Source organism: Guillardia theta (assembly GCF_000315625.1).
Source record: "Guillardia theta CCMP2712 unplaced genomic scaffold GUITHscaffold_1, whole genome shotgun sequence".
Lineage (NCBI taxonomy): Eukaryota > Cryptophyceae > Pyrenomonadales > Geminigeraceae > Guillardia > Guillardia theta.
In genome coordinates this window covers 723,179-749,131 of record NW_005434673.1, presented here as the reverse complement: position 1 = coordinate 749,131, position 25,953 = coordinate 723,179, and the positions used below count along the sequence as shown (strand labels likewise).

The window sequence follows — 25,953 nt, the reverse complement described above, 5'->3', positions numbered from 1 at the left end:
CTGCCTTTAGTTGACATGTTGCTACTGCCAACTACAGCACCTCCTAGTCATCAAATGACAAGCTGCACTCTGCTGTGTTCGAACTGCGTGCCACAGCCTGTGAGACATTATGGCATGGATATCAAGACAGCTCCAGTTGTATCGAATCGTATGACACGTTGCCGAGCAATCTTCTGCCTGGCTGAATGTTACATGTGGTAAGCCAATGCTCGGCTTGCATTCTATGGTTCTCCGCTGGTTGTCTTTTGACTTGAAATTGAACCATATTTGCCGAGAGTCAAGACCTATCTCCTATTTGGGAACTGCTTCACATCAAAAAATCGATCACCAACCATGAGGCCAGGACCATCTCTAGATCTCGGTTTCACACTTAGCATGTGAATCCAGTGAGACATGAAGTAAAGAGCGGCAAGAAGGAGATGAATCCAAGGTTCTCTTTTCATTACAGATCTTATTTTACATTCTAGTGATTTTGATTTGTCTGCCTAGGAGCAGAATAAGAAAGCATCAGCGTTCTAATCAGACTTCTTCTCAGCACTCTTGCTCTTCTTGGGCAGGAGAACAGAATGGATGTTAGGAAGAACACCACCACTGGCAATGGTCACTCCTCCCAAAAGCTTGTTGAGCTCCTCGTCGTTCCTGACAGCAAGCTGAACGTGCCTGGGAATGATGCGAGACTTCTTGTTGTCACGGGCGGCATTGCCGGCCAACTCGAGGACCTCAGCAGAGAGGTACTCCAACACGGCAGCAAGGTACACGGGAGCTCCCGCACCGACTCTGGTAGCATACTTGCCGTTCTTGAGGTACCTGTGCACACGACCAACAGGAAACTGAAGTCCTGCCTTCTTGGAGCGGGAGACGGACTTGCCTCCCTTGGACTTTCCTCTTCCTGCAGCTCCTTTGCCTGCCTTTCCGGACATGTTTGATGATCGTTAGCTCACCACAGCATGGTTTTTATAGGCAGTTCGGGGGCTGGAGGTATGGGTACATCACCCTACCCCTAACCCCGATCGTTGATACTGTCTTTGTGGAAAGAGCCGGGGTAGTAATTCAAATCTACCTGAGACACAAGGCTCACAAGGGGGTAGGGGGTGGTCAACGGCAGCCAACAGGGCGGGAGTTGTAGAGGAGAACAACAAGTGGAGGCGAGGAGTAGCGGCAGCCAACAGCGCGAGGATTTCTTTCCGGGCCGGGGCAGCCTAGAGACGCCGTCAGCGGCCCAGGCTGCCCGGCTCCGGCGACACTGGCGGGCCGGCCCGTCCCGGGCTCAGCCGCACACCGTCACGACTCGTGACCGGGTGCGGTAGCCTGTCGGATGTGAAACCCACTTGAAGCATCCAGACATGAGGATCATGCATGACAGTCGGAGTGACAAAGTAACTGCCCGAGGGGCCGCCCGCGCCGCGACTCGCTTACCAGCCTGAGGCAGTCCGATCCGACTCGGAGCGTCGGACCCGGCCCGGCCGGGCCGGCCGAGATGCCCGGGCCGGGCCGCCTTACGGTCACGATAATCACGGTAGTGATTACAGTTATATTTTAACATGAACCGTTACGCTTGAGGTGCCAGGACAGGTGTCGCGGGATAATGTCGCGGAACAGCTCGTCGGGGTATGACAGGCTCATCACTGTCTTCTCGCCTGAAGGAAGACTCTACCAGATTGGTGAGCAGCAAGCTAATCGCACGAGACGCTTTGTTCCTTTCTGCTCTTGTCTTGCTTCACCTTGCCTTGTCATGTCATGTCTTCGGTTCTTTATGCTTGGATGCATTTTTCAACACCATTCCATGTGTGTTTGGTGAACAGTACCGCTGAATCTGTTGGTGGTGCTCCTAAATTGAACTGATACCGAAAGATTGAAATGTTTTGAGCACGTTTTGTGATGCTTTGCGATCCTCCACGACTTGATTTTATTTTTGTTATTTCTAACCTTGATTGTAGAGTATGCTTTCAAGGCAGTGAAGGCAGCGGGTATCACCACAGTGGGTGTTCGGGGAGCAGATAGCGTTTGCATTGTTACGCAGAAGAAAGTTGCGCAAGGACACTCACAGGATAAGCTGTTGGATCCTTCGTCAGTCACGCACATGTACAGAGTTACAGAAACTATAGGATGCGTGCAGACTGGACACCAAGCGGATGCTCGTGCTCAAATTCAGCGTGTGCGCCAGGAAGCAGCGCAGTTCAGATACAAGTATGGATACGACATGCCTCCCGAGGTGTTGGCAAAGCGAGTTGCTGACATGAACCAAGTCTACACGCAACATGCTGGTATGCGCCCATATGGTGTTACGATGATGCTATGTGGAATGGATGATGAGAAGGGTCCTCAGCTGTTCATGTGCGATCCCGCGGGCCATTATTTGGGGTACAAAGCAGTTGCAGCCGGTCAAAAGGATCTTGAGGCCAAGAATATGTTGGAAAAGAAGTTGAAGAATTCCCCTACGCTTTCATATGATGAGACCATTCAGATGGCAATTACAGTACTGCAATCTGTCTTGTCAGCTGACTTCAAGTGCTCAGACATTGAGGTGAGATTTCGTTTCCTCTTTCTTTTTCAGTGTGACCATAGTCGCTCTGCCTCTTTGATAAGTGTGTTGCATCCTGACAGGATGATCCTGATTGTTGATTCAAGCATTGAGTTATTGACTGATGCTTTCCAGGTTGGTGTGGTCAACAAGGACAACAAGGGAAGGTTCAGGCAGTTGGATGAGGCAGAAATCGAAAGGCATCTTGTCGCAATTAGTGAGAGGGATTAAGCGAAACGTTTTTTGGTGAAGGCAGTTTGATTGTCGATGTACTTCTCAATCTAATGAAAGATTTCTTCGGATTCTGATTCTTGCCAAGTACACGTTCCTACCTCCCCTTTTTGCCCTTATTATTCATATTCAGACCCTGGTTCCTTTTGTCCTTGAAATCGGTCTGTATGTGAGCATTACCTTTCCAATAAAACATAACGGCAATAGATGCAATCAAAATCAGTAGCATCAATGCCTTGAGCCCAACATTGAATCTTTGAGTTCTTGAAAGCCGATTCTGTTTCCTTTCACTTTGTTGGAATGAAAATGGTCAGGATACCTGTCTCTCTTCTGCACAGCGTTGGTTTGAATTTCTCAAGAGCATTCCTGCCTGCCTTGAAGAAGGGACCTGAGAATGTCAATCTGTAAGCATACTAGCCTCCTCCCTCAGTCCCAGCACACCAGCTGTGAAGCATGAAGGAAAACTTTTGCGGCTTCACACCAGTCTTGTTCTTTATTGCTTCCTTCTTCAGCTTGTGATCCAAGCAAACTCCCGTAGTTGATCTGCCGTGCCTGATGTCAGCCTTCCCGTGGCAACAAGCACTACCAGGCATCACCGCAGCATCTGGATCACCCGGTGCAAGTTTCATCGCTTGGAGCAACAACTCTCTTGCTTTCTCCTTCATTCCTCCTTGACGCTCCTTGGCCGCCAAGACAGTAGCAACCTATTCAAACACCACACAATGAGGCAGCTAGAACGTGAGACAACGAGCAATGGTAACATGAGGATCAGTAGGGCTGTTCGCCCACGCTTTCTCATATCCTTGCTTTACGAGGACATCTAGTCGATTCTGATCCAGTGCGTGGGAAATGTTGAGGATCCTGGAAACAAAGGATTACCACCTGTCTTGGTTTTGACAAGTCCGGTTACAATGTTCCGTTAGAGCTGCTGGCAATAAGACTTCGCAGATAGCTGAAGACCTGCCCTGCCAAGTCAGAAGTCGAGGGGGTGACCTGACCCATACCGACTCCCTGACTTCTCTGGGCTCCGAGGCAAGATGCATGATCGGTTGGGCAGGCTCATGGCCTTCATGAAAGGGAGCTACAGAGTTCAACTCTGTGGGCCTCAGAGCCATGGTCTTGTTTCTGACCTTCAGTTTGCTCGTGAGATGCACTCTCGTCACTATGCAACTTACCCCCATCGCATCTTTCTCATACAACTTGGCAAACACCTGGAGCCCATCAATTTAATCTCCCCCACGATCGAAGTACTTCATACTCATACCGATTCTTCATGGTCTCTCCCAAAGAGGAACTGCTGCATCTCCCCTCCCGAATCCCACCAACTCTGCGTGAATCGTGCAGTCCATCCATCCCTTCGAAGGAGAATGGATCCTGTACTGAAGCACACTGGACCACAGGTGATGCCGGAGTCTCGTGGCATACTGAGGTCCTTACAGAGCGCCAAATGAAAGCTTGAATCAAAGAACTTCTGACATAGAGACAACAGATCGAAGTCGAAGTTTGTGAAGACTGCATCGCTATCCAGCCACAACAGAACCTTGACCCTGCTCTTGTCGTCTCCTTCAAGAATGGGTGACAACTCTCTCGCGAGGATCTTGACTTTCGACCACGTCACATCTCTGTCTTCAACAACTACATCTTTGATGACTTTGAAAGCAAACCCGTGTCTCTGCGCGTACAGGCTATTGATAGTCATCGAGTCCTCTCCGAAAGATCTCATGATGTTATCTGGAGCATGGAACAAGATCATGATCTGATCAGGTTCGATCGGAGCTGCTTGACAGCTCATCAACAACATGGCCAGAGCGACAAGACGAGGCAGAGGAGGCAGACGAGGACGGCACGACCCCGCCCCCCACCCCATGTTCGCCTCCTCCGACCGAGCGAAGCAAGTTCACCTCAGAATAACAACTGGGAGCACAGAGATGGCAGACACCGAGAAAGGGAGTGGTTTCTAAAACCCTTTGTATTTTTAAATACATTTAAATAAGAATTTGATTCTAAAAACAAGTTTGAACCTTGATGAACATTTTACCGAAAATGACTAAAATTTAAACGGTCTAAGGAAATATGTTGAGCGAACAGATAAATCTTTTCAATGTTACGGCAATCAGTTTGAACCTCAGATCTCTGCCGCTCCCTCGTGGTTTTCTTCAAATCACTCCAAATTTTTTGTACGAGCACCTGCTGGCATACTTTATTAAGGAATTATTAAACTTCAGCAGCTTCTATATGACATTTTTAAATTTAAATAAACCTCTTTACAAAATTTGTTCATGCAATACCGATTGCTCCTGCATTTGTAGATTTTGTAAAGAAAATATTTTAAAATACAAACAGTGAGAGGAATGATACTGGTTGTCTCAGTACTGAACCAGTACATATAAAGATATTCGACCACATTTAGTACTGTTCATATAACGCTATATGTGGTGCTCCTAGACTCTCCTAGGGCTCCTATGACCGCCTCGCACGACCCTCGGCCACAAAGTATGGCGGCGCCAAGCTGACCAACCGCTCATCGCCTCCTTTCGTTGCTCCTTCTCACCGCCAACACCGCAACCATGTTGCTTCCTGCTGCTGCTGCTGCTGCTGCTGTCTCCACCTGTCTCCTTTCATCGCATTCATTGTTGTCTTCTGTCCTCTTGAGCACTGAAGGATGTGTTAACCAGCTTGATATTCAGCCGAGACTGCTAAAGCTTTGTTTTGTGAAAACTTCCTTGCATTCGGTCTGTCTCGTTTCTATCTACTTTCTATCTAATATCACGCACAATTCTTACATGAAACATACGACTTTTGCAACAATTCTTTGGTCTCTCCCGATACATCACTTATGATGATCAGGGGAATTATCCTTCATGCAGAAAAAGCCATACCCTCATCCTCTTTCAAACTGAGGGACTGCATCAACTGTTCTACCTCCTCTAGTCTCTCGACTTTAGCCTCTGCTGAAGATCTCGTGCCCAACTATGGCCTAACGAGCACACCCACCATATTCCCATTTAAAGTTATCTCGTGCTACCTGTGTTGGCGTATGTTCCCCTCGCGATATTCTGGCAGTCTTTGTGTTTCTCTGTCTCCATGATTTGCCGTCTTTTGACATAAAATCCCTGATCTGCTGCCTGCTGCTGTGTCAATTTATGCTTTGATCAATTCTTAGACCCCAGCCAGTTCTGTTCTGACTTTTCCTTTGCTTTTAGCTATCATTTGAAGAATTGAATACAAACGCTGAAGGTCAATTGGCTTGGATTGAACATATTGGACTCGAAGAAGGCGGATCGCAAATCAACAACAAGAAAGGTTGCAACGATTTTATGAGCATGGACGATAGCAAGCAGAATGTTCCCTCGTTCATTGGCAAGTTGGCCATGATGCTCGATGACCAGACCGCAGCACCATATGTGGCGTGGTCGAGCACCGGAGACAGCATTATTGTCATCAATCCCTCTTTGTTTGCAACACAGGTGCTCCCAAGGTATGATTTTTCCTAACGATCTTGAATGGAACCTGAAAGATGTCTGTTAGATATTTCAAACATAGCAACTTCGCGTCTTTTGTACGCCAGTTGAATCTTTATGGGTTCCACAAAACTTCCCAAGAATCAGAAACGTGTGAATTTGCGCATCCTATGTTCAGGTACTTTCTTTCCCCCCGAATTATTGTCACTCATAATCTACCACAAGGAAAGGCAATGAACATTTGTTCAAGGATATTAAGAGGAAAGTAGCCAGTGGACCCGGATTCGAAAAGGATCCTATTCGGCAAAAATGCGAGACTGACAGGCTGATGGCTGAATTTCAAGATTTGAAGTGAGCCTTAGGTCAAGTCTGTGAAATTGTTTTTGAAATATGCCTCAGGGCGAAACACAAGGAACTTGAGGCTGCATTGCAGCAAAAAGAAGCTGAAAAACAGCTTATCTTTACTGAAATGATGCAGAGCAAGCAGAGACAAGAGGTGAGCTTCGTAGAAAGTGCATCATGGCTCTTGACTTTCAAGATAGGTTCTGGAACAAAGGCTCACCAAAATGCTTGAGGTTCTCATGAAGGCTTGTCAATCTATCGGGATCGCCTCCATCGATAACGACAAATCCATGCAACAAATACTGGATGGATCTGAGAATCCTATGCGTTTCAAGCGAGCAAGATTGATGGTGATAAGACTGTGAAGGAATGCATGCGTTTGTTTTGAATGCTGCCTCTCAAGGTGGACAACAAAGCTGCAAACGAAACCAGCCCAACGCTGCCAAGACCCAACGACTATTCTCAGACTGATGAATGGCTTGAGTCGCTAATGGCTTCAGTATCCAAACAGGTATGTTGAATGAACTTGGAACCACTTGTATTGATATTTTGGGATAGAGTGCAACGACAGGGAGAGACACCTTGAGAATTACGAATTTACAATCATCAAGACATGAAAAACCTACGCTCTTGGAGATCGAGGACGGGTACGTAATTTGAAGGCTTGTTTAAATTGTCTCTTATCCCAACTTCGTTTACAGTCCCCTGCCTGTAGAACCAATTGAAGATCCCGACAAGTTGGTCGACGATGTTGTCAGCAACACTTCTTTGCATGAGGAGGGTTCCAGTTCAAGTCACCATATGGCCTCCTCTGGAAGCCTGGACAAGCTTTTGTCTGCTGGAACTCCACTCGGAACAGATTCTTTGACCATCAAGGCTGACCGCTTGGACTCCATGATGCTTTACAGCCCAGGGGTGGACCACGATGGATGTTTAAGCTCGAACAAATACGAAGAGATCGATGAAAATGCTCATCCAGACAACACAGTGTCAATCAAAGCCGAACCAACGAACAACGACCCTGCTCACGGATCTGGAATCCTGGAATCTTTAGACGAGCCTCCGAGCGTAAGTTTACGCTTACAGACGCATTTTGGACTGACAAGTGTTGGCAGATTGAAGGGCGCCTTGACAGTCAAACATTGGACCTTGATGCCCTTTTGGGCCAGAGCCCGTCGGTTGGCCCAAGCTTGGAGCGAAACATTTCGGGGTTGTCTGATATCTCGGTTTCATGTTCGATGCTTGATAGTGGCCGGGCAACTGTCTCAGCGCTATCAAGCTCTAGTGCATCAGGCAGAGCGAAAGTTGGATGATAGAATCTCGTGTTGGATGTGCAACTGAACCCAATCGCACTGCACTGCCTTACTTCAGTTTGTTGTACTCTGAACAAATGGATCATGTTTGTAATTTTTTCACTTTTAACGATTAGCACCGGCGTTTGCTTGTCGCCGGTAGTCAAGATAATCATTGAATAAACTTCCTCACATCACAACTCTCATCTATCGGAAGCGGCTCAGTGTCCCGCCGGGCCGGCGAGTCCGAGGCCGGGTCCGACCGTCCGGGTCCGAGTGACGCGGCCGCCCGGGTTGTGGCCTGCGGCAAGCCCGACTCCTGAAAGGCTATAGTTTTAAAATGTACATAATAATTTGAAATTTTAGTATAGAATTCAAAGTTGTGGTTCACCAACTCGCAAGTCGAAACCGGATCCTGCATGACGCTACTCATCAAAGACGGAGGCGAGGGAACGATGCCAAGAGAGGAGAGCAGAGCAGAGCAGAGGATATGGGCGAGGAGAGGAGGAGTGAGGCTATCTGAGCGCGCTTGATCGGAAGCCAGGTCTCTTTGAGTTTTCAATGTATCAAGACAGACGAGGAGACAAACTGACTGGTCCTGATCCAACGGTATGAAACATTGACACGCACTGAGCGAATCTTAGAAGGGTACATTCTTCCAGCAGTTCAACTAACAACATCAACGTGAGCTCTTTTTGTGTTCCTTTCTACAAATCAGAAGCTTCTGCTGTTCTACATTATTAGCCGTGGAGTGCCATGGTACATAGCGCGTTTCATATCGAACCTGTCCTCAAAAAGAGCAACTATAAGATCACAGCGCTTGATTCCTGGGGCAAGAAATTGATTGTTGGGACAGAGGAAGGCATTGTTGTGATTCTGCAGGAGCAAGAAGGTGGACATCTTGTTGAGTTCGAAGAGATCGAAGTGAGAAGGGTAACCAAGTCGAGCATTTCTCAGCTCAAGGTTTCAGTGGAGCTCGGCTTGATTCTCATCCTTACGGCGGATACGGTACAAGTGAACGATCTGCGCACGTTAGACCTGAAGGCTCAGCTACTGAAGACCAGGGGAACTTCGAACTTCTCATTGCTGTACGATCCGACCCGTTCGTTGCTATGTTGCGCGATGAAGAACAGGCTTGCTCTATTCCGGTGGGATGGTGATGGCTTTGTAGACTGGCGGGAAATCAAGTTTGCGGATGCGATCAGATGCCATGCCTGGTGTGGTGACTTCCTCTGTGTTGCCTCAGGAAGGAAGTACGTGATAGTGTCGCTGAGCTCAGGAACAGAGAAAGAGCTGTTCGACTCAAACACAGCCTCCCCCACCATCTTCTGCCTGCCCAACAACAAGGAGCTGCTGCTAGGACGAGACAACATGAACGTGTTCCAAGACTCACAGGGAAGGCCATCCCGCAAGTATGGTCTCAAGTGGCCGGAGCCTCCCACAATGATCGGATATCTCTTTCCTTACCTCATCGCAGCGCTTCCTAAGAGTGTTGAGGTTCAGCTGATGGAAACGCAGACGACTGTGCAGACCTTGTCCCTGCGAGCGAGCCACATGCTTGCCTGCAATGCCAGCATGTCTGTCTTCGTGGTTGCTAACAACTGCGTTTATCGCCTCCGACCTGTCACCATGTCTCGTCAGGTGAGCTGACAACAAGAGTTGTGTAATAGTGCAAGGGAGACGGAAGTTGGAGAGGAGAAAGGGGCGGGGGGGGGGGGGGGGGGGGGTAAACTGAATGTATGACATGCAGATTGATGCGCTTCTAGAGAGCCAGCAGCTCGAGACTTGTCTGGCTCTGTGCGACCTCTGTCACCAGACAGATCCCAACGTGGCGAGCAAATGCAACGCAGTGTATCGGTCGTACGGCCTGATGTTGTTTGCAAGGTAAAGATACTGGAAGAGGAGGAGGAGGAGGAGGTGGTGGTGGTGGTGGTGACGGTGATGGAATAGAAGGTAGAGGAGAATGTGATGACATGTTTCACAAGTGTTGATCATGTCAAAGAAAAAGACGATAATGATGATGAAGGAGATGATGATGAAGCCTTGCAGGTCGGAGTATGACAAGGCCATGGGTTTGTTCTTGCGATGTGACTCGTTGGACCCGCGGAATGTTCTCTTTCTCTTCCCTGAGCTCTCCGACGGCTTCGATGCTGCCCAAGACTTTCGCACGTGCTCGCAGGAGGTGAAAGATTCGCTCAAGGGCCACAAGCTGCTGAGGTCACAAGTATCTCTCATCAAGTACCTCAAGAATGTCAGAAAACGATCCCTCCCCTCCTCCTCCCCGCCCTCTGATCCTTCTCCTGCCCTCTTGGAAGCAATAGACACGGCGCTCTTGAAGGCTCTGGTGCGAGCAGAGCCGGAGAATGTGCTGGGCTTCCTGCAGGGGCTCAACGCCTGCAGGCTAGAGGAGAGCGAGAGGCTGCTGCGGGACTACGATATGTTCCACGAGCTCGTCGCGCTCTTTCACAGCCACCAGGAGCACCGCAGGGCGCTGGAGCTGCTAGCGGAGCATGGCCAGGGGCCTCAGGAGGAGCATCCTCTTCACGGCGTCTTCCCTACCGTGGAGTACCTGCAGAGCCTGGAGGAAGACAAGCTGCCGATCCTGCTGGAGTTCAGCCGGTGGGTTTTGCGAGCTGACCCCGAGCAGGGGCTGGAAATCTTCATCAAGTCGAAGATTGGGAGGAAGATGCCGATCGACACTGTGCTGTCGCATCTCAAGGTGTTCGATGAGGAGGTCATGCACGACAAGAGCAGAAGCGACGGAGGGGGAGGAGAGCTTCGCATTCGCTTCCTTGAGCACATCATCGCACAGGGAGAAGAGCGATCGCAGTACCACAACGAGCTCGCGCTCCTCTACCTCGATGCTGTGCAGCGGCTCAAGCACGCCTTCACCTCCAGGCAGGCAGCCCAGGGGCTTGCGGGGTCCCGTTGTGGGGCTGGGAAGGAGCCAGGGGCGCTGGGAGCGAGGAGGAAGAATCTGCTGGACCTCCTTGAGACTTCGCGGCATTACGATGCGCAGAAGTTGCTGTCGAAGCTGCCGATGGTGGACCTCTACGAGGAGCGCGCTCTCATCCTCTCCAAGCTCGGCAGGCACGAGGAGGCGCTCAGCATCTACGCGCATAGGCTGGGGGACATGCAGCTCGCGCAGGAGTACTGCATGAGGCACTACAGCTCAGCGACAGAAGGAGGGGGAGGAGGGAGGGATGTGTACATCGACCTGCTCAAGGTGTTCCTCAAGCCCCCCGACGCCTCAGCCCCCATGACCATGCAGGCGCTCTCCCTCATGTCGCGCCACTTCGAGCGGATGGACCCGGCAAAGGCGCTCGACATTCTGCCGGCAGAGACGTCGCTGCGATCGCTGACGCCCTTCTTTGAGAGCGTCGTGCGCGCCAACAGCGAGCAGAGGAAGAGCCTGCAGATCGCGCAGGCGTTGCTCAAGGCAGATCATCTCAAGGTAGCGGAGGAATGCCTTGAACGACGAGCGCGGCGAGTGGTGGTGAGAGAGACGAGGAGCGAGGAAGGGAGCTGACGTCGCAGCAGATCAGCAGCGGCAAGCGATGCAAAGCGAGTCAGAAGCGCATCGGGACGAGCGCGTTCATGGTCTACCCTAACAATGTAGGGGAGGAGGGAAAGAGATTGTAAGGAGAAGGTGATGACAGAGTTGGGGCAGGTGGTGGTGCTGCTGGGCGAGAAGACAGATCCAAATGTTTGTCCAGCGACGGGGAGGAACTTCAAGGAGCAGCCGTGGGATTGAGACTTGAGAGAGGGAGGAGACTCGAGGCTTGGTACTTGACTTCTATTCACAGCTTCTTCATCTTACATATTCTCCTCCTCCTCTCCCTCCATCCAAGACACACCCAGCCTCCTGCCATTATTGCACATCTTGTTACACCAGACCGCTGGCTGCCACACGCCCTCCTATCCCGCCCGCATCTTCACGCCTGCCTGCGTCGTCTTCCCTCCCTGCACCAGACTGGCAGTCGCTGCGTCCTCGCGTCAGCTCCTCTCATGCTCAACGTGACCCCACAAACCTGCCCAGAAGTCTTGAGCTTCGGGTCCTTCGCCCCCGTCCCGGTGCAGCACACCGAGCCAGTGTTGAGCCAGGATACGCTCGTCAGGCTGAGAGAGAGTGAGCGAGGGCAATCACGCCACTACCAGAGAGAGCAGCCAGGGAGAGCAGGGAGGGTCTCACCAAGATCGGATCGTCCTCGTTGATCATGAATACAGGGTCTCTTCCCCACCTGCCGCACATGTTAAGCGATGCCAGCAAGAGGGCCAGCAGCTTCTCACGTGACCCACGCGATCTCGAAGTTTTCGTCCGGCAGCCGCAGGAGGGACGCGATTCTCCTCCTCGCCGATCGCACCTGCCAACCTGATCAGCTGGAGGGAGCAGCTGGGGAGTGAGACCGTCTCCTGCTGGTACAAGGTGAAGACACAGGGGTCGCCGAACCGCCTGTACGCCAACTCGCCTCCAGCTGCCGCCTTCTCAACCACTCGCCGAGTCGCTCCCATCAGCTCCGCGTCTCCTTCACTCGAGGGATCTACTTCGAAGTGCATGACATGCACCTTGTTTGCCTGCGGCTGAAGGAGAACCATGATTCTCTTCCCTCAAGGTGCCTCCCTCACCCTCCCCCTCACCCTCTCCTTCCCCCTCTCCCTTCACCTCCCCGCCAGCCTTTCTCCTTCTCTCCTCTCTCTCCATCTTTACCTGATCGTCGTACCACTCGGCTCGCAAGAGGAATGAGACATCAACTGGAATGCAGGTGAGAAAGGATTGAGACTGGAAGGGAAAGGTACAGGGGAAAGAGAGCAGGAGACAGGAAGGGGGTTGAAGGAAGTCGAGAGGAAGAGGAGGTGGCGAGAAGAGGAAAACGTTATCAGACCTTCAGATGCTCGCTCCTCCTCCGGGTAGATGCACTGGATCATGTGATTTCGCACAGACGTCAAGCAGAGCTTCAAGCTCGGAGCTTCGAGAGGAGCTATCTCCGACGAATTTTTCCTGGCCTCTCCCTCCTTCCCCTCGTCTGCCATGGCGTTGGCATCGGCTGCCAGAGGAACCTGTCTGCGGGTGAGGTCGCGACCCTCGAGCAACGGACCTTGCTCACCTGCTCTACTTCTCCTCCAAGAAACTCTTGGACGCTAGGTGGCTGGATGGGGTTGCCGCTTGAGTCCGCAGCGAGAACCATATCGTTGAGAATGTGAGCGACGGTCTTGCTCTCCGGTGAGCTGATGGTCAAATTGATCGGCTGCCCTCGCACAACTCTCCTTCTCCTCTCCCCCGCCAACGTATCGTTGACTGGCACATCGCCTCCTTCAATCGTCTCCAGCTCCTCCTCCCCAGCATCTTCCTCTTCCTCTCCAAACCGACTGAACTCTCCGTCAGGAGTCAGCACCGTGATGGAGATAGGGAGAGAGAAACCCACGGCTGCAGCAGTTCCCTCCTTCACGTGCTGTGGCACCTCCTCCTCCAGCCCCGTCGTGTTCATCACTTGATCGAAGCAGTCGGTTCGAATGTAGCAGAGCATGTAGGCGGATCGCATCTTCTGCAAGACTGATCGCATGTAGATCCCGCCGGCAGGAAGAGAAGGCGAGTTGTCGTTGCCGAAGTTGTTCTCGATAGCTTCATCCTCAGCTACCTCTGTGACGTGATCATCGTCGAAGCAAAACCACTTCCCCTGCTCTCCTGCTGGCCTGCAGTAGGCGACGTAGTGTCCCATGTTCGCGCTCCCCATGTGCACGATCACACTGCAAAGACTGTAGATGGCGCAGCTGCTCTCGGTCCCTTCCTCCTTCACGGTGAACTGCGACATGTCGAGCTCGGCTGGGAACTCGAACCTGTCGTTGATCTTGATGGGCTCGAAGGCGATAGGACAGAACTCGATTCGATTGATGTTGAGCAGCAGGATCGGAGGGAGCTCTTTGAACCGCAAGGTACGATGAACAGTTTGCTTCCCATGCACTTCAGTGTCGTACCCCTCGATGATCTCAGGTTTGGTGAGAAGCTCAAGGGACTTGAGGACGTTTCTGCTCTCCCTGATGCCATGTAAGAGAGTGACCATGCTCACGTCTTCTCTTTGCTTGCTCCAACCGACTGACTCCACACTATCAGTGTACTGAACTTTGACTCCTAGCAACTTGGTGATTTCTCCTTCAACGGTCGAGTTCTTCATTCCTTCCTCCACGATGTCAAACAGCATGTGGCAGAAGTCGCTGATATCTTGCTGCATCAGCGAGTCTGCACTGTCCCAACCGAAGCTCACAAGCAGCTCGGTCGTAGACTGAGGGGCAGGGGATTTCTGGAGGTTCCAAAAGAGTCGCTGCAGTGCCAGAGAGACTGAGGGCAGGTCGCCGCCTTGCGGCTCAACTGTGGGGATGCGGTACACGGCCTTCCGCAGAGCTGGGAGGTGAAACAAGGTCTGAAGGACAGCATTCAGGTAGCACGTTGCTCCCTCGTTTCGCAGCCCAGCGATCTTGTGCTTGATCTTTCGTGCAGAAGAGATGGAGGAACAGAGGCTTGAGGTCGACAGGTTCTCCTCCTCCTGCCCCCCTTCCATGTTTACATTCTCTGAGTTCGCCGCGTTGACGTTCATCGATGACTCTTGCTGCTCCATCTCCGCTGTGATGGCTTGCAACGCTGAGCTCGCGTCTTCGTTCGACGGCTGCACCTGCAAGGCACTCACAAGGTCATCTCGAGCATCCTGCAAGCTCCCCAAGCCCCTCCATGCGAACGCTCTCCGGTAGAGCGCTTTGAAGTTGGTCGGCTCCATCTCAAGAGCGAGAGAACAGCACGCAAAGGCCTCTTTGTACTTCTCCAGCTGTAACGCAGCCAGAGCCTTGTTTGTCAGACAAGCAATCTGTATCTTCATGATCTCCTTGGTAAACTTCTCGTTCCGAACATTTTCTATTGTAAACTATCGTCAGCCATCGACGTTTCATGCAAGATTCAATCATATCTATACGTGTGAGAAGATACGCAGATGTGTATAGTTCCATGGCAGCCACCACGTTGGTTTGGAATGCTCTGTTTCCTTCGTCCTTCAAATCGGAAGCTTGCTTCAAGATATTCAAGACAGCATCCTCATTTTCTACAAACTCCTCGAGGGCTTGTTTCTGTGAATCACTTGACTATCTGGCGAGCAGGGGGCAAGAACCGACACTCACCTCGTCCATCTCGTCCGTCGCCTCTGCTTGACCTTCACCTCCTCTCAGCACTATCCGGGGCACAGCTTGTGCTGTACATTCATGATATGAGAAGCTAGAAACCCTTGATAGGTTGCGCACCTGACACCAGACCCTGCCTTCCACAACCCTCTCCTTCCGGTGCCGAGGGGGGCCGACAATAGCCTTCTGAGGGATGGATAGCAGAGAAGGGGCGGGAGAAGGGGTGGGCAGGCATGAAAGCAGGTCGATGAGGGGGGATCAGGCTTGCGGATCTCTGCATGGCGAGCAGCGACATCAACGTCATGGCGCTAGTCATCAGCGCCAACCCCGCCATGTCGCTGTGCCCGGACAGCACGAGGTGAGACCACCGGTTATTTCGAGGTTACAAACAGGGGTGGGGTCGGACGGATTCAGTATTCTTTGGAATGGGTGGTAATAGTCAATTGGACACACCAGCTATGACATGGGTGGGTAGTATTCAGGGGCTTCGGGGGTACATCAGAAACAGGGTAGGGTGGGTGGGTACAGCTAAGATCGGCCTCCGGAGCTTTGGAGCCAACAAGAACTTTTAGCCTCAAGTGAAACATCAGTCAGACATGACAAGTAGGAGAGCAACTAGACTAAGACTAGTACTCTCATACATGAGCAACTAGACTAGTACTCTCATACATGAGCAACTAGACTAGTACTCTCATACATGAGCAACTAGACTAGTACTCTCATACATGAGCAACTAGACTAGTACTCTCATACATGAGCAACTAGACTAGTACTCTCATACATGAGCAACTAGACTAGTACTCTCATACATGAGCAACTAGACTAGTACTCTCATACATGAGCAACTAGACTAGTACTCTCATACATGAGCAACTAGACTAGTACTCTCATACATGAGCAACTAGACTAGTACTCTCATACATGAGCAACTAGACTAGTACTCTCATACATGAGCAACTAGACTAGTACTCTCATACATGAGCAACTAGACTAGTACTCTCATACATGAGCAACTACTCTCATACATGAGCTACGTATAGTACTCTCTGCGTATTAGATGTGATGTTGTCTTTCAGCAGCTTAAAGTCAAACATCTACTTCACCCTTGTCCTTCACTTTCCACTCCTTGCTGCTGGTGCGGAGAAACGTCTGCAAGTCCCTCAGCGCTCGCGGCGATATGTCACGTCCTCACCTCCGTCTTGACATGCAGCAGCTGCAGCATGCCTCTGAACAGCTCCTCGCTGCCTCCCAGCTCTCGCACCATCAGCGCTACTGACGTCAGCGTGCACATGCGGCTGATGTAGCACGTCATCGAGAATGACCGAAAGTGAGCAAGGGGAGGAGGGAGGGGCAGAAGAGGGCAGGAGGAGAGCAGAGAGAGGAAGGGAGGGTGAACAGACCTCTCCGAAGGTTGAGCTCTCAACGGGCTGTTATACAACTGATCTAGCTCGACGTCTTGTTCCAACCTGGCAGAGAGAGTCAGTCAGCCACTGGAGCATCGGCACTGAGACCTGATGCGAGGAATGTCCGACGGTAGCTTCTTGATCAGCCGCCTCGTCTGTCTCCACGTGCCGTCCACCACTATGACCGTGCGCGGCTTTTGCATGGCAGCAGCAAGAGAGCCATGGTCGTTGGCAGAGGAGCGGACGAGACGAGAGAAGGTGACGCTATTCTCTGAGGGGTACAAGATCAAGAAGCTCTCGGGTGCTTGCGATATCTCGCGCCTCAAACGCTCCTCGTCCTGCGTCACTCGGTCAACCCCGTCAAGTCGGGTTGTGAACTGACTGACCTCAGGGAGCTCGGCGATGAAGATGTCGCACTGAGGGAAAGGAAAAGGGACTTGAGCGAGACAAGCAGTATTGGAGCACCGACCGAACTCCTTTGAGTGCATGTAGAAGAAAATCCTATGAATAAAAGATCGATCCCACTTGAACCTCTCCCTGACATGCGAGCAGATACAGTCCTTCATAGCAAGCCAACAAGTCTTGCAGAGCACATTGTTTGGTCCGTTAAACTTTTTGCGTTTCACTGTCATCATCCTCTCAACATGATCGCTCTGTAAGAGTGTTTTGTTCTCAGCGCTCTTGTCCAAGTCCCGTCTGTGATGATCCGTTCCCCCTCGCATTCCCCTCACCCCAACAAGCGCGTGATCCCTGCAAGCATGTCCCGCTAACCCTGACAACCTCCGCACCATCTCAGGTCTCAATGCTCGCGCTGTCGCTTCTGACCCGACGGCCTTGCTGCACGTCCACAAGATCGCCGCCATCGACGCCTGGCATGCGCCGCGCAACACCATTGCTGAGACGGGTACCCCACCACTCAGTCCTCATCATTGGAAATTCTCGGGTAGGGTACTCAACTAGAGTGCACAGGAGCAGGAGCAGGAGCAGGAGCAGGAGCAGGAGCAGGAGCAGGAGCAGGAGCAGGAGCAGGAGCAGGAGCAGGAGCAGGAGCAGGAGCAGGAGCAGGAGCAGGAGCAGGAGCAGGAGCAGGAGCAGGAGCAGGAGCAGGAGCAGGAGCAGGAGCTGTGAGCGTGATCCTCTTCAGGCGCAGTGAGCTCTTACCTTGTTCCAAGACCGAAGGGGGGGGTTTGGATGAGCAACAGGAGCATCAACAGCACCAGCAACTCAAGGATGGGTGAGCGCTCTCATCCGCCCTTCTCCAGTGAGCCAAAGGTTCAGGCTCTCCGCTTCAGCTCAGACGCGCCTGTGAGTTCATGCGAGCTGTCTGCCGGTGAGTCGAACAGCATGCGCTGCCGCTCAGATGCTGCCAGGGACCTCGAGATGCCCATGACAGCTACCTGCGCATGCTTGACGCTCTTTCACGCCTACATGAGCGCAAGGTGAGGCTGTAGCGCTCCTGCCCGGCTGACGAGACCTCAGTGCGAAGCATCAAGAGATGGCGAGCCAGGATCATCTCAAGCTGCTCAAGCCAGTGGTAACTCCTTCACCCCTCGCTCACAAGATCACCCTCTTGCTCGCCAGGAATGCGCAGTAGAGAACTGGCGACTCGAGTGTGCGGCTTGTGTGCTCATAGCATCCAAGGTCACACCAGCAACGGCATCGATGCTCGTCTCACTTGTTGTCGTAGGCCAATGAAGTTTCTCGGAAGGTCTGCAAGCGGACTAGTGGGAGTGGAAACATGATACCTCCTTGTGGGTGCTGTGGTGTTAGGTCAGAGACGTGATCAATGTCATGTTTCAACTCTCCGGCCAAGTATCCACATAGACCTCCTCTCCATCTCCCTGCCCTTCCCTGCTTTGATCTCAAATCCAGTCCTCCCTCCCTCCCTCCCTCCCTCCCTCTCCTGTCCTCCCTCCCTCCCTCCCTCTCCTGTCCTCCCTCCCTCCCTCCCTCTCCTGTCCTCCCTCCCTCCCTCCCTCTCCCTCCTCCCTCCTCCCTCCCTCTCCTGTCCTCCTTCCCTGTGTGGTGATGTTGCTATAGGAAGCGAAGACGCTGGAGATCGATGAATCTTTCTGGAAGATCAGAGACGGGTCAGCCCCTTGCTCTCTAACACGGTTGCTTGATGCTCCTTCACCTCAGCGTCATTGCATATGAGCAGCACATTCTGAGAAACATCGGATTCAACGTGAAGCCTACGCTTCCCTTTCCTTTCCTCCTCAACTACCTCAAGGCATTGTCAGCACCACAACCTGTAGCTCGCACAGGTTTGATTTGTGGACCAAATTCTTTATCGTGATATGTTTTTCAGCTTATGCTATCTTGATTGAAACCTTCGACCTTCCTCTCTGTCTGAAGCATGAATCGCATGTTATTGCAGCTGTGTGCATTCACTTGGCGTGTTTGATTCATGGTTTCAACCCTCCAACTGGCAAAAGGTGTCATCATCTTGTTTGCCATGAGCTTCAGGTGGTTGAGAGTTTGCAGTGCTGATGGGTCTGTGATACGATGGAATCATGTCATCTCAGTGACTTCGGGGACTCTGGAGGAGGTGAGGGAGAGACGTGTGGTTGACTCGTTGATTCAATCTCTTGGCTCAGGTCGGTCTAGTCGTGCTGGGTTATCTGGAGTCTCTGGCAGCGCTACATCAGCAGTACCCGGTTGCTGGTACCTTGACATGCTGCGAAGCCGCGCTTGATACTTGTTGGTCAAGGTGGTGAGGGACAACAAGTTGGGAAATCATTTGAGCAACAGCACTTGACATGACATTTTCTCGGTTCTAAACATTCACTCCCTTTCAAACGCACTCGTCTCTTCACCCTTGTGCTCTCCATTAGTTTCTAGGCTCCTTCTTGAATCTGTTGTCTGTTTGACATTGTGCGAAGTCAATCTGGTGCGTCCAGTCAGAGGCGCAGGAGACTGTACGGCACTTACTGCTCGCGGAAGAGCGTCAGCTTCTCTTGGATAATGTTCAATCTGATTAGAAATGCCTCCATGTGGAATTGCAGCTGCAACAAGTCAGCAGGCATGCGAGAGACGATCTCTCACCTTGTCCGTCAGCCAATCTTTGTCCACGAAGCGATCAGCGGCATAGCTCAGGTGCTCCAGATATTTGTATTGGAGTTCCACTAGGTTGTACTTGGCTAAAGATCGCTCGTGATGGAGCTCTTCATCAATTCTGCCTTTCATGTTGTGATATTCCAGCAATTCGCCCCAAACCATCTCTTGCTTCTTTATACTTGCCGACGTGTAGAACTTCTTGATGTCGATCAATGTAGTTTGATCTATATTCTTTGTCTCATTAAAGATGGCTGTCATGGTCTTTTCGCTTGAATCCTCTTCTGTACTCGGTCTTTGACCATCGGATCTGAATGACACGCGTCTTGCAAACCTGCTAAGTTGAGAGTCTTGTTGTCGCTTCTTGGAGCGAGTGATTTTGACTCCTTTCTTTGAACTCTCTTTGATAGACATGGAGGTCGTGATCAGCGCAAGGAACCGCGAGTATCGCACTTTAGCTGCTGCTCTCACATAAGACAACTCGTCGGAAGAGAGGATGTTGAGGAGGCTCTTCACTTCCAGTCGAAGCAGTTGACACCAAGTGGCTGCTGTGCACTCGTAAGGAAAAATCTCCTTGCCTGTCAGCAGGCAGTTTTCACCAAGAAAGTAACAGGGGCGGACAGTGAGGTAAGTTTCCACGTGATCAGCCGCGAGGTCCGTCATGCTGAGCTTCCGCTTCTTCATGGCAGCATCGAAGAGGGATGGGCTTGACTTGACGGACCCGACGCCTTCAATCAGAAAGACGATGCTCTTGCTCATGTCTCCGCAGGTCAGAATGCTCTGACCCTGCTCCACGTGAAAGCACTGAAGTTCAAAGTAGAGCTCCTCGAGTGATCGCTGGGAAAGCTCCATGAAGATGGAAGAATCGTCAATCGCAAACTTGAAGACATGCTTTGCTATCTGCAGGGCGATGTTACGAGGCAAGACATCGATGATCTCTTTCTTCGCCTCAGAGATGGGATGGAGATAGTTGTACCGAATATCTTGTATCAGCCGCGTGACCAACTCGAAAGGAACACCGCAAGCATAGAGGTACGCCTGCAGGTCTTCAATCTGATTCTTCATCTCTTCTTTTCTGGTGTCGAACGACTCGGTCAAGGTTGACATGTTGCCGACGATGAACCCAAAGGTCGTCGCCCCAAGCACCTGAGCGACGATGCACATGAGTACCTCCCAGTCGGTGACCGGAACGATGTCGCCGAACCCAACGGTAGACATGGTCGTGACGACCCAGTAGATAGAGCACAGATACTGCCAATTGACGTCCATGTCCACCACGTACATCTCTCCGCTCGGCAGCATGAAGCTCTTCTCCGTGATCCAGGTCGTCGGCACGCAGTTCGCCTCGTTGGCGCTTTCGTAACATCTGCAGATGCTCTCCTCCCCCGCGGGAGAGGAGCAGACACGAAAGGTTTGCAGGAGGGCGCCCATGGAGAAGAAGTAGCAGGAGAGGTAGTGAGCCAGGAGGGAGAAGATCAAGAGGATCTGCATGAGGAGGATGAGCCCGTAGTTCATGTCGAACACTTCCTGAAAGACATGCATCATTCTCCCTACGCGCCACAGGCGAATCAACTTCAAGAATCTGAGGGACTTGAGGAGCTTGATGATGCTCCCGTTGGTGTAGAGGTTGAGCAGGTAGAAGATGAAGTCGAAGGGAAAGGAAGCGATCAGGTCGATGAAGAACCATGTCCTCAGGTACTTCAACGCGATTTGCCTCCTGTCGGTCACGAGATACTTGGTTCCCTTGGCGTCAAAGAGGTGGTAGGACGTGAGGAAGTTGACGAGGATGTCGGTCATGAACATGAAGTCCATCACGAAGTCCACGTACAGCCATGAGCTGTCAGAGAAGAAGCTCTGCCACCAGAACCCCGGACACTTGGAGACGTCTTGAGCATCGCATCGGTAGGACTGCGAGTCGACGAAGGTGATCTTGAAGGGAATGATGATGATGTAGTATATCGTGATGACAACCATCCAAGTGTCCCACAACACATGCCCGACAGAGAACGGATTCAAGAGCAGCAACGGAAGCTTCTTTGTTGCAGGCTCTTCTTCCTCTCCCTCTTGAACCTCGTCACCTTCTTGCTTGTCGCTGCTCTGAGTGTTTTCTGCCTCTCGCTTGTGGACGAAAGTATCCAACGAGAGGAAAGAAAGGCGAGTGTTGGCCTCATGCTTCTCATCATGGATCGACTTTCTCCTAGCAGGCTCGTCCCGACCCTCTTCATGTTCGCAATGCTGGTCTTGCATCAGTACTTGGACAAGAGAGCGCCCGACTACTCACGCCTGGTCATGCACAGCCCGACTACTCACGCCTGGTCATGCACAGCTCCCTCGCTCTCTTCCTCTCTCCCTGCCTTCCCCCTCACTCCGTCCGAGCTTCAGTCATGATGTTGCGGAAGGGGAGCGAGCGGGGCTCTGAGGCGAGTAGGCCCTGCCGCCCTTCATTCTATTAAAAATTGTTATGATGCTGAGCGGGGAAGGCGACGGCGAGATGGCATGTGAGAGGAGGGGAAGAGAAAACGAAAGCAACGAGGTAAACAAGTGAAGTAGAGAGACATGATTTGTCCATCACTTCACTGCAAAATGTCAAAAAGTCTTGGAGATGAATGCTATCACAACACGGTGCAGGTACCAACTGACAGCAGGAGTCACTGCCAGCATCTCACGTGAAGTAGGTACCTGAAGGAGACATCTGATTCCTCCACACCACTTGCGGAACGCCTTGGGGTGGAACATCGAGAAGAGTGGTAGCTGCTGGTGAGGTCTTGAAGGCAACGAAAACGTTGGAGTCGTTGGGAAGCTCTCCTTTCTTACCATATCGTCGACTGTAAGAGCCAGAGAGGTCTGGGTTGTCCAGGTAATCTTCGACGTTGTTGCCTGACAGGGTTGACTGTAAAAGAGCCAAGAGATCTGAGTGAGAGATAAGAACAAGCATATCTTTCGGCCCAAACTGAGTCAAGCATCAGCAGTTGATTTGAATTCGCCTCTTTACCTCTTGGTGCATGCCTGGGCTACGGAGCCATGCGCACAGCTTGTTTGATCGGGTGATCGACTGTGTGATGCTTTCGAACCCTCGGCCAGCATCCCATGGACCCTCGTCAACCAGCATTGATGTGTCGAACATCGCAGGAAAGTTGGCTTCAATGCTCTGCTTACTGAGAGCCTTTCCAGGACGCTTTTCGATGAAAGGCACACCACCTTGGGTGACTTTGGAGGTAGAGTACACTCCTCCTACCTCCGCTAGCTCAGTTCGGACTTGGGCCATTTTTTTACTTGGACCCAGCACAAAGCTGGCAGTCTCGAGAGCTCGCAGCATAGGAGAGACCATGATCCTGACGCTGATCAAGACGAGTGAGAGACAGCCGCAACGAGTCGCTATGCTCACCTCCCGCCTTTCCGTTCATGCTTCCTGATCAATCTCTTGATTCTCATTCCCAACATTTTTGCTTGCTCCCTACCCTCAACGGAGAGCTTCGGGTCAGCCTGTCTGACCTCCATCCACTCAAGCTTGGCTTCTGCCGCATTCTTCTTGCCCAGGATGACAAGCTGCTGGATAGAGTTCTGAAGCTTGTTGTTCTCCGACTGCGCGTGACGCACAAGCAACAGCTTCATCTCCTGAGCTCGTCTGTCAACAGCGCTGCATGGCGCTCGAGTCAAACGGAATCACAAGTCCGTTTGACATTCCACCGTGAAAGTTTGACAGTTTCTTTTTAGAGGCTGTGTAAAGCTAAAAAAGAATCTGCGTCACGGGCCTGAGGCAGACTCGGTTTTTCTCTAGCTTTCTCGCCACCGACGCTCCAACCCCCTTCCCTCTCCCCTCCCCTCCCCTCCCCTCCCCTCCCCTCCCCTCCCCTCCATTTCCCCTCCCTTCCCCAACCATTCGTTCTGTACGCTACCCTACCCTGTGCTACCTTTGTCTTGTCCTTCCTCCCGACCTGCTCTGCCCTGCCCTGCCCTGCCCTGCCCTGCCGTGCTCTGCCCTACTTTTTCTTCTCTCCTTTGCTCTTCACATTCTTCTTGGCCCCTTTCCATCTTTTTCTCTTCACTCACTCGTATTGCCTTCTTTCTCTGCCGTTTCAAATGTTTTGTCAGTCGAAAAGCAGTCGGGGTCTTTCTGTTTGTCCTTAGGACTGTTGCATGCATTAGCGTTGGAATCGCTTCGTGACTTTTCCATCAGCTTCAAAGAATGATGAAGCCTGTTTTCTAGCACGAGATGAGAAGAGGAAGAAGTAGAAGGGAAATAGCGAGGGGATGGAATGATGTATGAGATCGTGCAACATTGAAACAAGAAGATAGCATGAGAAGAGGACTCACGCCTCACTGTTGATTGTGTTTCTTCAAGGTACGAAGGTGATAGGCAAGACATAGGCACTAGGAAGACTCAAGATGGGGAAGGACAAGAAGGCGATGAATCCCAATGACGCCTACCGGAAGCAAATGAAGAAGAAGGAAATCAAGAGAAACAAAGTTCACAAGCAAGAGGTGACTTCTTGCGCTTTGATCGCAATCTCTGATCCTCTGTCAACAGAGGAAGGAGCTGGAGCAGATCAAACATAACCCTGAGCTTGCTCGAAAACGAATCGCAGAGATAGAGGACAGAGAGCGCAAGCATGGGAGCACCAACTACTCAAACAGGAGGAAAGAAGAGCTGGAGCTCGTCTACAATGCTTTACAGAAGAAGAAGAAAAGAGAAGAAGAGGAGCAGCAGAGGCAGGCAAAGCTCGCGGCCGCGAAAGCTCTTGCCCAACAACCGCAGGATCCGTTTGCTCCTATCGATGACGAGGCTGCAAGTTCTTCCATGCAGCCTTCTTTCCAGGCCTCCTCCCTACAATCATCTTTCCCCTCCTTTCAGCAGCCCCTCCCTTACCCTCCTCCTCTTCCTCCTCCGAATACTATTCCGATCGGCGGAATTCCTCCCCCTCCCCCGCCAGTTCTCCCGTTGGGGTCTGTTCCTCCGCCACCGCCCCCTCGGGTGCTGCCTCCTGGACAGATTCCCCCTCCCCCTCCTCCTCGCAACGTTACTGCTCCTGGTATGCCGCCGCCACCAGGAATGCCTCCTCCCCCCCCCCCTGCTCGACCCGCTAACAATCCAGCTGGAATTCCTCCGCCGCCTCCGCCTCGTGCTCTAAGTGCCTTATCAGCAAGCGGTGCGATGCCGCCGCCGCCGCCTCCTCCAGGCAGAGACCTGAGGCAGATGCTTGCATGCTTGTTCTCATGTTGTTTGCAGACAAGCCTCGCACCCTCCAAGCTGTTCCTCCTCCGCCTCCTCCAAAACCTATCAAGACAACCGAACAGTCGATGCCTCCTCCTCCTCCCCCAGACAAGCCAAAGAAGAACGAGCCGGCAGTTGCTGCTTTGGCCTCAGCGTTGGGTGACTACGGAGAGGATTCGGATGAAGAAGAGCAAACGGCTGAAGGAGGATCAAGAACAGAAGCAGTCAGCAGCGTCGTCCATGCTCCCATCTCGTACTTCGTCATTTTCCCTCACATGACTTTCTCACTCATCACAGGTTCATACCAAGGAAGGAGGAGGCACCACCTTCGCAGCCTGTCCCAGCAGAGGAGGCAGCACTCAATGTCGCTGTGCTCGGCATGGCACCAGCAGCTGTAAAGCGAAGGCAACCTCCTTCTGCTCGCGAGATGATCGCCAAGAAGCGCGCACAGCCCTTCGTCACTGCAAGCCAACCGACAAAGGCAGCGGCGGGCGGCGGCGGCGGCGGCGGCGGCGGCAGAGATCACAAGGGAGAGGCGGATGCGTTGGATGCTTTCCTAGGGGAGATGGAGGAGCTTGGCGCGTTTGCTGATATCTAAAAGGAGATGACAAGTAAATGCTTGATATCATCTTCTACCCTTGAGACTCTTGCGCAACACCCTCAGGTCTTTTTCGTCCTGTCGAACCCTCTCCGTCAGCCATGGCAGCGCCTCCATCTCCCTCCTTCTGCTCTTGTCTGGATTCAACTGTTCTTTCCTGATGGTTATGAGAGGCAGCGGGGTCACGGCAGTAGATGCAAAGCGAAGGGAAAGATGCTCCTGTACAAAATTAGTTTGGAGGAAAGGGAGGAAGACGTTTCGATGAGAAGGCAGCGATGAAAGCTTCGTGTCTGTGACCTGGTCCTCTTCCCTTTGCCCTTGACTTCTTATGCTTCTTGACTTTCCTATAGCAACTTGTTGCGAAGGGGTGGGACGAGGTTTCTCCTCCGCCTTGTTTCCGTTGTTGAAGCTGCTCAACCTCCACCATCGCTCACATCGCGAGCGCGTGCAGGCAGACATGGTCGGGAGTAGCTCCTGCCAAGCCTGCAAGCTCATGTCCCTCCAGCGAGAAAATCTGAGAGCGTGCTGAGAGGCAGCCGGAGGAGTCAAGAAGCAGCGACGCATCTGCAACTTGTGAGAAACATTAGAACGAGCAGAGGAGTCAACCTGCAGAAGCCGCTTCCTCGCATGAGCTTGCAGCACTCGAATGTAATCCCAGCGCTTCTGCATCCCCCGCAC

The 25,953-nt window shown here is 51.9% G+C and overlaps 11 protein-coding genes across 11 annotated transcripts; 5 read left to right on the top strand and 6 right to left on the bottom strand.

Moving 5' to 3' along the window:
* Window positions 1-614: 614 nt before the first annotated feature.
* GUITHDRAFT_49238 (hypothetical protein) lies at window positions 615-872 on the bottom strand (the record flags this gene model as incomplete). Its single annotated transcript, XM_005842276.1, has 1 exon — window positions 615-872. A coding segment is annotated over one exon (258 nt), but the record flags the coding sequence as incomplete, so codon positions are not given.
* Window positions 873-1,570: 698 nt separating this feature from the next.
* On the top strand, window positions 1,571-2,822 carry GUITHDRAFT_159083 (20S proteasome subunit alpha type 6). The gene is made up of 3 exons (XM_005842275.1): window positions 1,571-1,661; window positions 1,938-2,524; window positions 2,657-2,822. Exons 1-3 carry the CDS (start codon window positions 1,586-1,588, stop codon window positions 2,750-2,752), a joined length of 759 nt encoding a protein of 252 aa, XP_005842332.1. The 5' UTR covers window positions 1,571-1,585; the 3' UTR covers window positions 2,753-2,822.
* Window positions 2,823-3,260: 438 nt separating this feature from the next.
* GUITHDRAFT_131569 (hypothetical protein) lies at window positions 3,261-4,619 on the bottom strand (the record flags this gene model as incomplete). The annotated part of the gene is made up of 7 exons (XM_005842274.1): window positions 3,261-3,295; window positions 3,339-3,456; window positions 3,514-3,613; window positions 3,635-3,712; window positions 3,746-3,882; window positions 3,928-3,963; window positions 4,017-4,619. 7 exons carry the CDS (start codon window positions 4,617-4,619, stop codon window positions 3,261-3,263), a joined length of 1,107 nt encoding a protein of 368 aa, XP_005842331.1.
* Window positions 4,620-6,099: 1,480 nt separating this feature from the next.
* Window positions 6,100-6,389, top strand: GUITHDRAFT_54513 (hypothetical protein; the record flags this gene model as incomplete). Its single annotated transcript, XM_005842273.1, has 2 exons — window positions 6,100-6,230; window positions 6,281-6,389. Coding segments are annotated over 2 exons (240 nt in total), but the record flags the coding sequence as incomplete, so codon positions are not given.
* Window positions 6,390-8,603: 2,214 nt separating this feature from the next.
* VPS39 (vacuolar protein sorting 39) lies at window positions 8,604-11,601 on the top strand (the record flags this gene model as incomplete). Its single annotated transcript, XM_005842272.1, has 5 exons — window positions 8,604-9,488; window positions 9,598-9,731; window positions 9,897-11,343; window positions 11,388-11,462; window positions 11,518-11,601. 5 exons carry the CDS (start codon window positions 8,604-8,606, stop codon window positions 11,599-11,601), a joined length of 2,625 nt encoding a protein of 874 aa, XP_005842329.1.
* A 164-nt stretch (window positions 11,602-11,765) lies between these two features.
* Window positions 11,766-14,713, bottom strand: GUITHDRAFT_99131 (hypothetical protein; the record flags this gene model as incomplete). The annotated part of the gene is made up of 8 exons (XM_005842271.1): window positions 11,766-11,830; window positions 11,879-11,966; window positions 12,040-12,088; window positions 12,138-12,211; window positions 12,255-12,428; window positions 12,556-12,599; window positions 12,731-12,905; window positions 12,953-14,713. 8 exons carry the CDS (start codon window positions 14,711-14,713, stop codon window positions 11,766-11,768), a joined length of 2,430 nt encoding a protein of 809 aa, XP_005842328.1.
* Window positions 14,714-16,094: 1,381 nt separating this feature from the next.
* GUITHDRAFT_99130 (hypothetical protein) lies at window positions 16,095-17,304 on the bottom strand (the record flags this gene model as incomplete). Its single annotated transcript, XM_005842270.1, has 5 exons — window positions 16,095-16,157; window positions 16,201-16,303; window positions 16,409-16,474; window positions 16,520-16,749; window positions 16,798-17,304. The coding sequence occupies 5 exons, from the start codon at window positions 17,302-17,304 to the stop codon at window positions 16,095-16,097; spliced, it is 969 nt and encodes a 322-aa protein (XP_005842327.1).
* Window positions 17,305-17,641: 337 nt separating this feature from the next.
* On the top strand, window positions 17,642-19,169 carry GUITHDRAFT_99129 (hypothetical protein; the record flags this gene model as incomplete). Its single annotated transcript, XM_005842269.1, has 10 exons — window positions 17,642-17,850; window positions 17,891-17,945; window positions 17,993-18,052; window positions 18,099-18,119; window positions 18,452-18,501; window positions 18,551-18,675; window positions 18,720-18,846; window positions 18,896-18,959; window positions 19,009-19,068; window positions 19,122-19,169. 10 exons carry the CDS (start codon window positions 17,642-17,644, stop codon window positions 19,167-19,169), a joined length of 819 nt encoding a protein of 272 aa, XP_005842326.1.
* A 26-nt stretch (window positions 19,170-19,195) lies between these two features.
* On the bottom strand, window positions 19,196-21,712 carry GUITHDRAFT_99128 (hypothetical protein; the record flags this gene model as incomplete). Its single annotated transcript, XM_005842268.1, has 3 exons — window positions 19,196-19,298; window positions 19,343-19,416; window positions 19,457-21,712. 3 exons carry the CDS (start codon window positions 21,710-21,712, stop codon window positions 19,196-19,198), a joined length of 2,433 nt encoding a protein of 810 aa, XP_005842325.1.
* Window positions 21,713-22,127: 415 nt separating this feature from the next.
* Window positions 22,128-23,147, bottom strand: GUITHDRAFT_99127 (hypothetical protein; the record flags this gene model as incomplete). The annotated part of the gene is made up of 4 exons (XM_005842267.1): window positions 22,128-22,415; window positions 22,458-22,803; window positions 22,851-23,080; window positions 23,133-23,147. The coding sequence occupies 4 exons, from the start codon at window positions 23,145-23,147 to the stop codon at window positions 22,128-22,130; spliced, it is 879 nt and encodes a 292-aa protein (XP_005842324.1).
* Window positions 23,148-23,851: 704 nt separating this feature from the next.
* GUITHDRAFT_131564 (hypothetical protein) lies at window positions 23,852-25,275 on the top strand (the record flags this gene model as incomplete). Its single annotated transcript, XM_005842266.1, has 4 exons — window positions 23,852-23,947; window positions 23,994-24,495; window positions 24,693-24,930; window positions 24,975-25,275. The coding sequence occupies 4 exons, from the start codon at window positions 23,852-23,854 to the stop codon at window positions 25,273-25,275; spliced, it is 1,137 nt and encodes a 378-aa protein (XP_005842323.1).
* Between the last annotated feature and the right edge of the window lie 678 nt (window positions 25,276-25,953).